Source organism: Amphiura filiformis, chromosome 1, assembly GCF_039555335.1.
Source record: "Amphiura filiformis chromosome 1, Afil_fr2py, whole genome shotgun sequence".
Taxonomy (NCBI): domain Eukaryota; kingdom Metazoa; phylum Echinodermata; class Ophiuroidea; order Amphilepidida; family Amphiuridae; genus Amphiura; species Amphiura filiformis.
The window spans coordinates 59,105,022-59,119,127 of NC_092628.1; the positions used below are offsets into that span (position 1 = coordinate 59,105,022).

The 14,106-nt window shown below is 37.9% G+C and overlaps 1 protein-coding gene across 1 annotated transcript; it reads right to left on the reverse strand.

Moving 5' to 3' along the window:
• Positions 1-1,607: 1,607 nt before the first annotated feature.
• LOC140149812 (insulin-like growth factor-binding protein 7) lies at positions 1,608-11,171 on the reverse strand. Its single transcript, XM_072171858.1, has 4 exons — positions 10,487-11,171; positions 5,177-5,376; positions 4,435-4,620; positions 1,608-3,779 (listed from the first exon to the last, which is right to left on the reverse strand). Exons 1-3 carry the CDS (start codon positions 10,944-10,946, stop codon positions 4,459-4,461), a joined length of 822 nt encoding a protein of 273 aa, XP_072027959.1. The 5' UTR covers positions 10,947-11,171; the 3' UTR covers positions 1,608-3,779; positions 4,435-4,458.
• Between the last annotated feature and the right edge of the window lie 2,935 nt (positions 11,172-14,106).

The window sequence follows — 14,106 nt, forward strand, 5'->3', positions numbered from 1 at the left end:
TCTTTCAGCAAATTTGCATAAATGTAGCAAATTTTGGAACAAGAAAAATCGAATTTTGCTCAATTTTTTCGCAATTTTCTACCCGATGACACATTTTATCAAACGTTTATTTCCAATGACCCCTTGCTTCAAAACTATATACCTATATACCCTAGGGGCCTACCCGAGTCGGGCACGTCAAGCCACATTTAAAGTCGGCTTCCCCCGGTATAATGGCACTTTTACACAACCTGGGTACATTTTGGACAATGTGTTGTACCCAACTGACTTTTTTACCCAGTGTTTAAATAGTGTATATCACAGTTCTTGTGTTACTTCGGATACAACTTTATTTGAAACTTAAGAAATACTTAAACAATTAGCTTAACCGCTCACTGTCAACTAATATATACAATAGTGTAACCAATCGCTCAACCCACTGTGCTAATGAGTTTCCGACTGCAAACCACATTTTGAAGTTGCTAGGACCCCTACCTTTAAGTCGCCTGTAAAGGTGTCTATTTCGTCCCTCAAAATGCGACATGCTTTTGCCATATGTTTTCCAACGCCAAACAAGTATTAAGCTCTCAATTAGTTGATTCGAAACTAAGTTTTGAATTCACCGATATGAAGGCACCAAGAAAGTTGATTGAAAGTTGGTAGGGCCTATAGGCATAGCATACAATACACAATGATAATATTATTATGTTGATATGAAAGAGATTACCCCAAACTGATTTCGTAGAAACCTTACAGATTTTACTGCATGTTGCGAAAAAAAATAGGACGACCTATGCTGATTCATGTGCGTGGTTGAAGTTGTTTCTGCAGCTGCTTGTTGTTTTTGCCCGGCACCGAGCTGATTGATCTTGTTTTGTGTATTATATATTGTTATAATGGTTACTACTAAAAACTGTTGTTATCCCCTTTTTTATGTCGATATACGCTGGCGAAGTTATGTAATTAATCGGATTAATTACCATAGCAATAGGTGAAAACAATTTTGAACATATCGCGCTGCACTACAAGCAGGTTACACTCATCACCTGTGTATGTCTACAATCATAGATTAAATACAATACTGGTCTTTTCAAAGATACTAATCTTACAGGTGCAAGTGATCAGCATGATATGGTTCAATGCAGAGGTACCGCGTGAACGTATCAGTGCAGCGCGGTATATTCAAAAATTCAGTATCGAAGTTACGTAATGTTACTATGTCAACGGGATCACGCGCTAGAGTAATGAACCACGATCGAAATGATCACCACATAAAGTATATGGCACTCGAAGGCATACCAAAGTAGCGTGATCCGGTAACCGAGAGAATTACGTAACCACTTCGATGCTGAATTGTTTTCACCTATTGCTATGGTAGTTAATCCGATTATTACGCAACTTCGCCAGCGTATAGGCCATTAACGGGTCACTTCCGGTATAAATCCAAATACCTTCAAAAAATGTTATCAACCAAGAAAAACATAGCACAGTGACGGTATATTGTCGTCGTCGCTGTCGTGACTTTGTAATTTGCTGATGGTTTGCTATTGTCCCGGGCTCAAGGCACATTGAAGGTGTAATTGTTGCACATACTGATACGACAACAAGGAAAGACAAAATGTAGAATATTTGTTACAAAAAGTACACGTTTTATTACATTTTTTACACTCGCTGGTAAACTTAAGTAATGAAAAAGTAAAAAAACAATATATATACATTGGTAATACTACTCGGTCGGTGGATTCAATTTGATGAGTGACCAATGTGTAAATTTGCACGTTTGTTGTTATTGGTTCACTTTATTATTTCGACCGTTGACACGGCGCAAATGGGATCATCCATTTATTGGCTAAACAACTGAGAAATTGGCTTACGCCAACACTGATACGCGTACCGCGTACACAAGGTTATAATTCAAATCACTTGAAATCACTTTACTCATTTTCAATATAGAGTTACGATTTTCAAATTTACATCATACGCCCATGCATCTATTCATAATCCCGTCACAGAGAGTGATTTTGAATAGATGCACGGGCGTATGATACGTACGTTAGGCAATCGCAAGCTCTCAATTGATTTACGAATTACGTGGCCGCGTACGTGTAGAAATATACAGTAGTGCATCAGATATGTACATGGTGGTGTACGTGTTGCATTTCCATACAATATCAGACGGTAGATGTTACATTATAATTTTAGTACATGATAGGCCTATGCCGTGATGTTATCAACCAATTTAAGCAAACTTCGGAAATGGCCGAAACTTTCGTCGTAATTTTTCTTTGGCAGTCACCACGGGGGTAGCTCATGGCCTATATAGGCATAGGCCTACCTATTTTATATCAAAATGGTTCATACAATTTTGTACCACAGCGTACGACAAGAACGACAAATAATCGACTAGTAATTCAATAAGTACTACAAAACGTCTCATTCTATGACGCTACACAAAGGTTCAACGAACTAGCTATAGATATTACATACAACAAGCCTATAAACGTAACTAATATAAATTTCCCCTTCCTACACTGAACCTGAAAATCGGGACAACAATGATTATTGTCGTAATCGTCGACATGGAAGTTCATCCGACCAAGTTTATCCTGAGCAAAAACCAGAAAATCAAATAAAATATTGATTGCATTTTTAAAGAGGGATTTTTTTTAATCATTAGCCTATTATAAATAGTAAGATAAATGACACCATTATTGATATTCGTAACTATTACAATGTTATAATTAGGTTAAAATACGTGACAAAAATAGCACCATGAGTTTGTAAAGAACAGCGGTTGATTTCGATTATTGCATTACAAATCATAAACTATTCTACGATAAGTACAAATTTGCATAGTCTTATCAAAAGTGATCATAGTTATTGATATAAACTGGTCGTTTTAATTAGACCAGCTTGCTATCAATAACTTTAGCATACAATTTAAACATGTTAAAAGTACATTTTAAAGGCACTGCATTTACATAAAGTAGTTTGCATACATTTCAAAATAAAGTAAGAAATAACGAAAGGCAGTTGTGTTTTTTAAACATTGACCTAATCAAAAAATAACCAATGACAAAGTAACATGCATGTTTCATCAAAACAAAATGTCTTTAAATGTTACAACCCCACGTCTGTTAAAAAGCTTTAAAATTCAAAATTCAGCCATAGAAATAACGCTTTTAATTCCATGACACATCATGACGCATTCTTACTAGGTTTCGTTCTGGGCTTGAGTTTGATTTAATCACACTTTCTGTTTCCATAGAATCATTTAGATTTATACTCCCCCAAACTTACCAGACAAGATAGAAATAATCACAATATTAAAATGGACAGGTTTCAATATTTAAATTGCTCAATATAATACTCATATTACATTATTATTGACGTAAATCGTGGTAAGAGAGATAATCAAAAGAAAGTTCAGTTTCCGTTCTCATCTCTTCTCCGCCTGACTCGCTTGACACCACTAGCAATTATAGTACCAGAGTGGTAAAGAGAAGTACGAAAGAAGGAATCAACTGTGTGATGCAAACTCTGACAAGTTTTGAAACTTTCACGAGTTTCACATGATCGTAAACTCATCAATATGGATTATTTGCCTTCCTTACCATTTATATTATATTTGATATTATAATTATCTTGACCTTAATACATTGCCCATTATAAAAAAAAAAAAAAAATCAGCATTTTACATAAAAATGAAATACACACGAAATCCAAACTTATCACTTGTTGAGGATCATGTTAACAACCAAGTTGTCTTGTAAGTTGAAAATACAGCAGATATGATTGACCTGTTAAGAAAAAAGAAATATTTAAGATTTTTAAGAAATGGATCATGTGGATTGAACAGTCGGTCAAAAGATTTTAAAACTACTTTGAATAAATATACACTGATGTAAAATTGACGACATGCAGTGACGTGAAAGAAACCGTATACGAAGGAGGATTAATCTTGAAGAGAACAGAGGTGTAATGACACCACAAACATTCGTGATCCTAGCTATTTAGGTATTTTCCTTCAAAATATGAACATTTTCAATATTTCTATGATGCATTACTAGTGTGTCTTCATATCTCCATACATTACAACATTTGTTCCTTCTTCCTCTGCTCAGTAACACCCAAAAAATTCTTACCATTAGTCTCGGGTACTTCAAACATTCCTATCTCATTGTTAGTGAACTTCCCCAATTCTGACCTCATTGTCAATAAGTAGAATAGTATACAATGATCTCGAGACAAGAATTGAGGTACTTAATTTACGCAGAGGCAAGAAACGTGGCAATATCATTAACAGTGACAAGAATTGCCGGGGAATTGCCACGATATCCGTAATTTAATATAAGCTATTATAATACCTGCTGCCATTGTAAAACAATAGCAATCTATTTTGTTCTGTTTGTTGTGTGTGTTGTCTGATTGTTTCATATTGTTCCCTGACCTTACCTAGCTCCTATGAACTCGCTGTTCTTACAACTGATTAGCTGGTTGTTCGTCTGGAAGGGTTTCTCTTTGGTCCTCAGGTAAATCTGGTAATGGTGTTATACGCAGAGTTGCGTCTTCACTAGTTTCGCCTAATTTATTGCTGGCATGACACTGGTAGACACCCGAGTCCTCTTCGCTTGTGTCAATCTGCGAAAATGAAGACATTTGATGTACGATGATTGCCTCTACACTGATATTTTGACCATTTTATTGCCCCTCTGACCAATGTTCAATGATGTTCACTTAGTGAAATAAAGGAGCCTTCGATGGAAGTCAATCTCAACGACCATGATAAGCATGCCCTATCTGGCTAAAATCAATATAAATTAGTCACTTTCTTAATTTTTCATATACTTTGGAAGGCTTCAAGTCGTAGAAGTGAACTTATTTTTGTCGTGATCAATTTTGCTTCATACAGAAAAACAAAGGCTTCATTCATAAATATGTTCAAATAAGTATGTTATGTTTATCATGTTTATGTAATGTTTTTAAAACGTTACATAAACATGATAAACATAACATACTTGTGAAAGAAAAGCAACGTAATGTTTCAACTTGAACTGTACGCTTACGTAGTAATGTTTAAAAGAGTCTTAAAATAGTCTTGTGAATGAAAAGCAACGTAATGTTTCAAACTGCATGCTTACGTAGTAATTTTTAATGCAATCATGTCAGTAATATATAGTATAATAGGCCTACTTACCATGACCCAAGACGTCTCTCTGTGTTTTCCTGGTCCACCTCTCACTTGCACCACAACATTATTATGATAAGCAGGCATCTTCTTTCCATCTCGGTACCAGATGACATCAGGGATTGGGTTACCCTCAACCTCACAACTCAGGTAAACTTGCTGCCCGGCTCTCACCTTGGTATCTTTAGGCGGAGTGTTTATTATAGGAGCTAGTCAAAGTAAACAGAAATGAGAGAATAAAGTAAATATTATAGAATCAAATATGTCGAGGTCCGTTTTCGGCTCTGTTTCTCACCAAGAGAATGTCAGCGCAGCATCAGCTTGCATAGCTCTGTCCAACTTTTATACACTGGTAGTGGTCAGCGCTCTGGGTAGTGGTAGCTCTTCTGCACTATCATCATTTCTACCAATGTTCAACAATGTTACCGTTCGAAGAAAGTCAATCGCAACAAATTACTATCAGCTGCGACGAATATCGTCTAAACCTAATTCATAGAGATGAATAATTCCACATTTCACTGTAAAATATAAAATGATCTTCATGCAGCACAACCCCAACATTGTCCAAATGTGCATTCACGACTAACATGACTAATTTAATGATGAACTTCACTTGGTGATGCTGGAAGACCATTTGAAGCCCCACAATAAGGCTGCGCCGTAAAACGACGGAATTTCACAGAAATATTATTGATAGTACTGACAAACATTGATTCCGCGAGCATCAATAACGTAGACTTCCGTTATCAGATAAAGAAAAAATTATATATTGTAAAAACAATTGATTTAAAGCGCTATATTCCACGTCTCCACGCCGTTGTAAATGAAAATGTGCAGTGAGCTGCAGTGATTTGGTCATATGAAGATAAAGCTATTTTCATATAATCCCATCAAATTAATACAATTTATTAATGCACAATACCCTGAAACCAATCTGCCGGTATCTGTATTTTACTGAACTACGCCTTTAAGTCGAGATTGTCACATATTTATTTTTGGTTCTGATTAGTTTGTATTGACAAAAGAGACAAAAGATAGTAGACCAATTACATTGCTATCATTCTAGCCCTGACAGATGCGCTTATCTCATACCGCTTTCACTGATTGAATTTGGTTTTGACATGAAAGTTGAAGTAAATAAGATTACATAAGGGAAGTAGAGAGTTTAATTAGAGCTTGTAAATCTGTAAGAGTGAAAACATCTCTCATCCTTGCCCAATCATTGGAGCTACGGAATACCATGTAGGTCATAATATTCTAAGTGTGCGTACGAGCGTAAATTGAAATTTTACAGATATAGCGCTCTCTGGGTTCGATTCTCGCTGGTCGCTGCCTGTTATTTATAAAAAGATTAATCTTATCATTGGAGGAAAAATACCCCGATTGTACACTTTTAAGCGCAACGAAGTTCCTATACTCTTTGGAATACTGCTCGTCAATTCCATACTTTCATTTTTTAAAGATTACAATTTCCTCACATGCAAACCTATTTTCAACTTTCATAAGATAAATTCTCTCTTTGCTGTTGCTAATGTTATTTTGAATTTCGTAACAATCACACTTCTTCAATTAGGGCCTGTACTGAAAGCTAATGGGAATCAAGTGATTTTCGTTATATGTTTTTACTCTCGAATGAATGTGACCGAATTGAAAGTTTATTATTATGCATGCCCAGGATTCATTTTTAGTTTCAGAAACTAAAATTATGCAAGTTGGTTGTCTCATTGCGATATCAATTTCACTCAGAAAAATGGTTAGTTAGTATGCTAGTACGATAAGCTAGTAAGCAAGTAAAGCTAGTAACATACACTGACATAGGCTGATACCATTTCATGGTTCAGCAAAAATATCATCTCGCATCAAATCTGATAATGGCCGTATATCAATCATGTACAATATAAATCGGTAGTAGCATTTGCTATGACATATTTGTATGGATTTTGACACGACAAACAAGCAAACTTGGCCTTCTCCATGACACTGAATATGACCTATTGCGATGTGTGGGTCCCATGCACGTAGGAAATAGACTGCCGTGATTATTAAATAAAAGCAAAATATCTTAAGGTATGCACGAATCATATTAAACTTTCAAATGATGATCACAAATTGCATTGGCCCTTTTGGGATCCTGTTTAACACAAAATATTAAAGCCTAGCATCAATGGGCCATTGTCGGAAGGGAAGAGAAGGGGTGGCACTTTTGGGTCGGCCGGTTTTTGCGCGCACGAAGCGAACAAATTTTCAATTTCAGACACCGTATTGAAAGTGGATTTTGGTATTTGATTGGCCAGTGCAGCCGAAGCATGCAAAACAAGTTGGCAATTTTACCCTATTTTATGTGACCGTCCACCACAAACCAGCTGTAAAAGTCGGCAACTTGTATTCCGAGTTACAGTGTAAAATATGCATGAAGGGCATATTCATAGGTACCTTAAGTTGGTGCTACATGTATCTCGTTTGCTCGTGCCAGTCAAACACCTTTCAAACCAATCAATAATCCTATTGTTGAAGAGGATAACAAGCTTCTACCTATGTCTATCGAATTCTTAAATAGCTCTAGTCTTTGTTTGCTTTGGCTAAACCCTGTTCAAGTGGTGGGTTACAAAGCATTGTATTTTGTCTAGGTATGTAGCCTATAACCAATAATTAACAATAAGAGGACATTCCTGAACCTCGTTGACTTGGGGATGATTTGAAATGACCGCCAATTATGACCGTTTGATATTTATTACCAGCAATGTGGAAAAAGAGACACATGTAGAACCGAAATAAGGTACCATTTTGGAGAAGGAGCGAAGTTCAACAAACCATATATTAAACCCCGCTTCTGGATATCGTTTGAAGTCAAATGAAATACCATTTGAAATCTTATGATGGCTTATGATATATATTTTCTAAACACGAAATAAAACAAAATTGACCGGGGACCGACTTTACGGTATACGGCTGGTTTGTGGTGGACGGTCACATATTTACATTAGTGTAACGCAATGGGGATATACCAATAATATACGCAGTCTATTAAAACAAATTGCATAGGAGCAGGTGTCTAATCATGGTATCTTCTTCCTGGATGGTGACCAGACAACCAATGAAACGACAATGAAAGGAAATTAAATATTGTCATTACCGTATAACTGTATAAGTGGTTTATTATTTTGATTTCAAATGATGTTATCCATCATAATTCCATCTTACGGAAATTGTCAAATTCCCGGGCCTGGAGCTAACCTTTTTGGCGCGCTGGTTATCTCGAGACTGATTTGTTTTTTTCTATTTTATCAAATTTAATAATAGGCCTTAATTAGAAGTCCAGAAAAAGTAAATATATATAGGCCTACACGTTATATTTCTATCATATAGATAATGATTTTGCATTAAAAAAAATGTGATTTTTAATAAATATCGTGATAGACCACGTGTGCAGTGCAAAATCCTCTTGAAATGTGCGCATTGTGTGCAATAATTATCTGTTGGGGCGGGAGACAAACAATTTTTGGCAGAGAAGAACTTGAGAGGAGGGGCAAGACATTTTCAGTTCAAAAGGGGGAGAGATATTTCGCAAGTCAAAAGGGGAGCAAGAGATTTTTTGTTTTTGCACATATTCATGGGGCACCTTCAATAAAACGCTCTAAAAAGGCTGAGAAAAACAGTACGGAAACGCCAGGCCTATGCAAAAAATTTCCTGCGCCCTACGCTCGCATTATATAATTATCTTGACCGTTGCTTTAATTGAGGTCACAGAAATTTACCATGTGTAAGGGTGGGGCGAGGATTGGGCTATTCCAGAAAATAGATGCACACCCCCAAGAGGAGTTCGGATTTCCGGACTTTTTGTAAAGTCGTGACTGTTGGAAATCCAGACTTTTAAAGTGTCAAAAGACAAAAAAATCCCGCAGGAAAATAGCACAAGATTAAAAATCCTCAATTTGAGAGCTCATTTTGGACATTTCCGTGATTTTTCCTTCATTTAATTGGATTTCCAAGCTTTTTCAACTGTCATTGGCAACTGGAATTCCAGTCGTTTTCAGAAAGCAGACTTGGAAATCCGGACATTTCTTTGATTAAAAATTTACTCCTCTATAGGGGGTGTGCACCTTTTTTCTGGAATAGCCCATTGTTTGGCATCGAAGAGGGGACAAGCAATTTTTGGCATGCCCGAGAGGGGGCAATGTTTTTTTGGCATGCCGAGAGGGGAGGTAAGCATTTTTAGGGTATCAGTCTTTGGTCTATTTGATGGCAAATGCCCCGAGTGACAAACAAACTTAGGTATTAATGAGAAATACCTCTTTCATGTGGAAAACCCATGAAGAAAGTAACCCTTAAATTACACTAAATTGATACCGCAGTACCTTTAAATAACCTCATTACCAGAATAGGCCAACCAACAATTACGAGGTGATCATTACTTTATGGAGCGTAATGTAGATGGTGAACTTGTCTTCCTGGTGATTGTAATAAAGGTCGTGACTCTTACAATGACCGACTCAATCATCAATGGTCCAATTTTAGAAAAACAAAATCTTGGGTTTAATGGTGTTTGCGCACTTTAAATGGCTGAAAAAAATGCTGCAATTGCCAACGGATGTTCCGAACATAGACCCTATTGTACCTAGTTGGGAACAAAATTTTGCAAAATTTTACACTTATGTTATAAATAACGTAGGCCTATACGAAATGTGTTTTATTTCCACCTTTATCATATTTATGTGAAGTGTTTTACTATAATGGACGTACAGTCTGACGGAAAATAATGATCGACTAAAATAGACCTATTACATCATGGGCCATATGGGACTCTTAGTAATTTTTATTATTTATCATTATTTTTATTCATTTATTAATTAAGATTCTTAAATACAAGTCCAGCTAGCTATCTGTAGATTCATAAACCATAATGCTTTTAATTAATTAGGGTAATTAGTGTGAGCCCAAAACGGCATGGTGCCCTGTGGTGCCCTATTTACGAAATGTTGAGAAGTGTCGATAATGAAATCACCAAAATATGCTCAACGTCGCACTGACAATGACATCGACAGACTTGAACCTGGGTCTTCTATATTGTTGGTGCCAGACCCGAGTTGACAACATCGGATACTTCTTGCTATTTTTTTTTAATCTTGATAATAAATGGATTAGAAACAGCAGTGCGATTAATCAACTGAATCACCATCGGCATAATTATGACTATTTTACTCACAAACCGATGATCATGGGTTCAAACCCTTTGTATGAACTTCAATAGCTTGCGATAATCTTTTCCTGTATTGAGGTTAACAAACTTATTTACAGAATGAGATTTAGTACATTTCTTACCATATTTACACCTTCCACTGTCAGATGCCATCTTGATAGGCGTTCTTCCTACCATCTCTCTCTGTCTACTTGCTTCATTCAAGGCGCACTTACTCGCATACAACACATTGTCATTTCCACAAACTCTTTGGCCAAAGTCTCGACACTGACAAACCCCTGCTTCATTTTCAAAGACATTAACTTCTGTCATCGGTGTACTACCGACACAAATATATTCGGAACCACATTTTCCGAGCTGCCAATATTCTCCGCCGCATGGTTCACCATTAACTTTTGCACACTCTGAACAACATCCACAGCCATCTTGAACAACTTCCGCGATACAATTTAAAGTGGAAACTTCAGTGCAAATAACTTCATCGCAATAAAATTCTGGACAGTTCTCTGGAACCCATGGTCTCTGGGCTATACATAAGCCCAGAACCAGATAAACTGAACATAGAAATAAAGTAGACTTCATTTTGTCCTCACAAAAGTTCTTATGTTGAATATTCCTAGTTTGTATTTAGTATGATCAAAACAGTTCGCCGTGATTCAACTTTTTGTTTCGGTCAGTCAGTAGACAGTTTAGTAGGCAGCATGCAGCAGTTTTAACAAGTTAAGGCGTAATCTTAACCCCTCAGCGGGTCGGCATTTTTTGCTGCCAGCTATGGGTCTATTTTGATTCTTGCACTAAGCATGCTAAGACGATGGATAAGGTTTCCTTTCGCTCTCCGAACAGCTGATATCGTGGGTGGGGTCATACTGTAAACTGGAACGGTGCGGAATAAAATTGGTGATACTGATGTTGATGAGAAACGAAAACGATTGTTATTTTGCATCATGTTTCTGTGGTCGGATTTACCACAGGGCCAATGAGTCGAAGATCTTGGGGCCAAAATTACTTCATTGGGTATATAAACAAAATACGGAAAGCGAGAGCGGACCCCCGACCCGACGAAGTTTCACCCGACTGCGCCAAATAATATGCCGACCCGACAAAAAAAAAAAGCCGACCATTTGAAGAGTGCTTTTACTTTTTGTTTCTAGCACCGACCCGCTTAAATTTGTGCCGCCTGCGCCCAAATTATGCCGACCCCGACAAAATTATTTAATAAATATGCCGACCCCGACAACTAAAACACCCGCCCGCCTAGTGTATGCAGCCGTCTGCAAGTTTAAATACCCGCCCGCCTAAATATCCGCCCCGCCTAGATATCCGCCCGCCTAAATACCCGCCCCGCCTAAATATAAATCCCGCAATGCTGAAATCCCGCTATCCCGAAATCCCGCAAAAGCGGCCGCTATCTGGCAATGCCTGAAAAGCGGCCGACATCCAGCAATTGCGCAAAAGCGGCCGATATCCAGCAAGCAATCCGTGAAAAGCGGCCGACATCCAGCAATTGCTCAAAAGCGGCCGACATCCAGCAATTGCTCAAAAGCGGCCGCTATCCAGCAATGCCGACTGCGCCGAAATAGAGAAGATAAGGCGGCCGACATCCAGCAACTGCTCAAAAGCGGCCGCTATCCAGCAATGCCGACTGCGCCGAGATAAACATGAGAAGATACTGTATGCAACCTGAACCTTCTTGATATAAAACTGCATGCACTATAGACCACAATAGCCTCATCCCAAATAACATAGTTCAATAAGCTCGATTAAACATCCATAGTGCAAAATTTAACCTCAAGTTGCAGCGTATGAGTTTTTGTACCCCAATTTTAAAGGTCATTCAATGAGTGTACAGATGTATGGGATTAAAGAACTGTGCCCCAGATAGATGAGCATGTCGTGGATCCTACCATGCTAGTGATGGTGTTTACTCACAGAATTATCGTAATAGATTGGATATTAACCCACCATATTCTGAACCGGATTCTGAATATCGAAGCCAGGGATCGAAGCTCTCGAACCCCGGGTCTCGAACATCTATAAATATTTATTTTCTTTATTACTAATTCCAGTTCTTCGTTAATGGTTTGGTATTCATGTTCTTGTCGTGTGTTCGTCATGGTCATTATCATGCATTTTATACTTATAATATATTGTTATTAATTATATTTATTTATTTGTTTATTACTGTTCTTAGCGTCCTGCTACCGTATGGCTGTCGTGATTGCATGGGTTAATACATTTGCATATAACGGAACATTTTCTACAGTCCATGGTTTAAGGTGATCATCCGTGTGCCCTGCGATGATTTTCTCTGTCAATGTTTATTGTAGTTCTTATGAAAAATAAACTATCTGCGAAAGCTAGCTTGAAGAGAGACAATTGTTCTGACCGGTTGAATTTCCCCCTCCCCTGCCCCCTCCCCCGAGGGGGTTCTCCCTGGTTGAAGGTATACGGGGATGTGCCACGGTTTTGGGTTTAAAAAAACCCAGCAAAAAGTAAGTAGGCCTACAGAGAAAGTCAGCATCAAAAAGTCTGCGTGGCACATCTCCGTAAAAATTCATCCTCTGTGTCTATTGAGCATGTGAAAAATAGCATGTATGAAAGAACCACCCAAGTCCAGGATTTGAGAACTGGAGTTGTTCTTTCATACATATAACAGGCCTATGTATAGCAACAATTTCCCAAGCTTAACTCAATTTGGCCAAACTGTGGACTTGGGTGGGTTTTGTATTCATATATTCAATTGCTTTTCCTCCTCCCTGCCTGCCATCAAACCCTTCCCCCTCCCCCTTTTCAACTGGCCCCAAAAGGTGGAGGGCAACCATATTTATTGACTCCTCCAATTTTATTAGGGCTTATAATAATTGGACAGGCTCTTTTCTCAGCCTAAATATCCTCTAAAGATTCCTGGTCCCGGGGGCCGGGGGCATTCGAATATGAAAATGACATATCTGTGCCTACCGGATCCGGAGTACGGACACTGGGTCATTTTAAACAAAAATTGCTACAAAAATGTAAAAAATGTCCTATTTCTGAAACAAAAAGGGGGTCATTGGGTGTATTCTGCTGAAAAAAGGGGTCATCGGGTGGCAGATTTGCCTCAAAAATGGGGATCTATTGACAGGCACATGATGCGTACCAATATATGGGAGTTCCCCCCCCCGGCTTACTGGTTTATGTTTATCCGTGCAGCACGATGATTTTATCCCACTGATCTAATTTTTTATTCTCTTGCATATCTGTATCACCTTAACCTATGCGTTTTTGAAATAATTGTTTTTGCCCAAAGACCGGTCAAGGTCTTTTGTTTGCGTAAAAGCCAATGGACAAATTTCTGTGGAAATTCCGCCATTCAATGAATGATACGGGTCGATTTCCGGCTTGGCCAACCAGTCAAGAGGTGCCGATGCGCCAGAACAATTATACCGTATTTCTAATGTAAATTGCGGTAGCAATTTTCTCGTTGTCGGGGAATTTGCGCCAACCAGGGGAACCACGGGTTTCATTTATTCGATGCGAAGAGACACAATATACCACGTCCGTCTAGCCATGTATCAGTAGGCCTATGCAAATAAAAATTTAGAATCATAATTTAAACAAATTGTAAAATCAGTGTGTAACACCCAAAATGATGATGTCCCTGAGGATGATGACCCTGATGTTGCCGATGTTTCGGATGAGGAGGATTACTCAAAATGATGATGATGATGATAATGATAATAATTCAGATAATGATGATGACTCA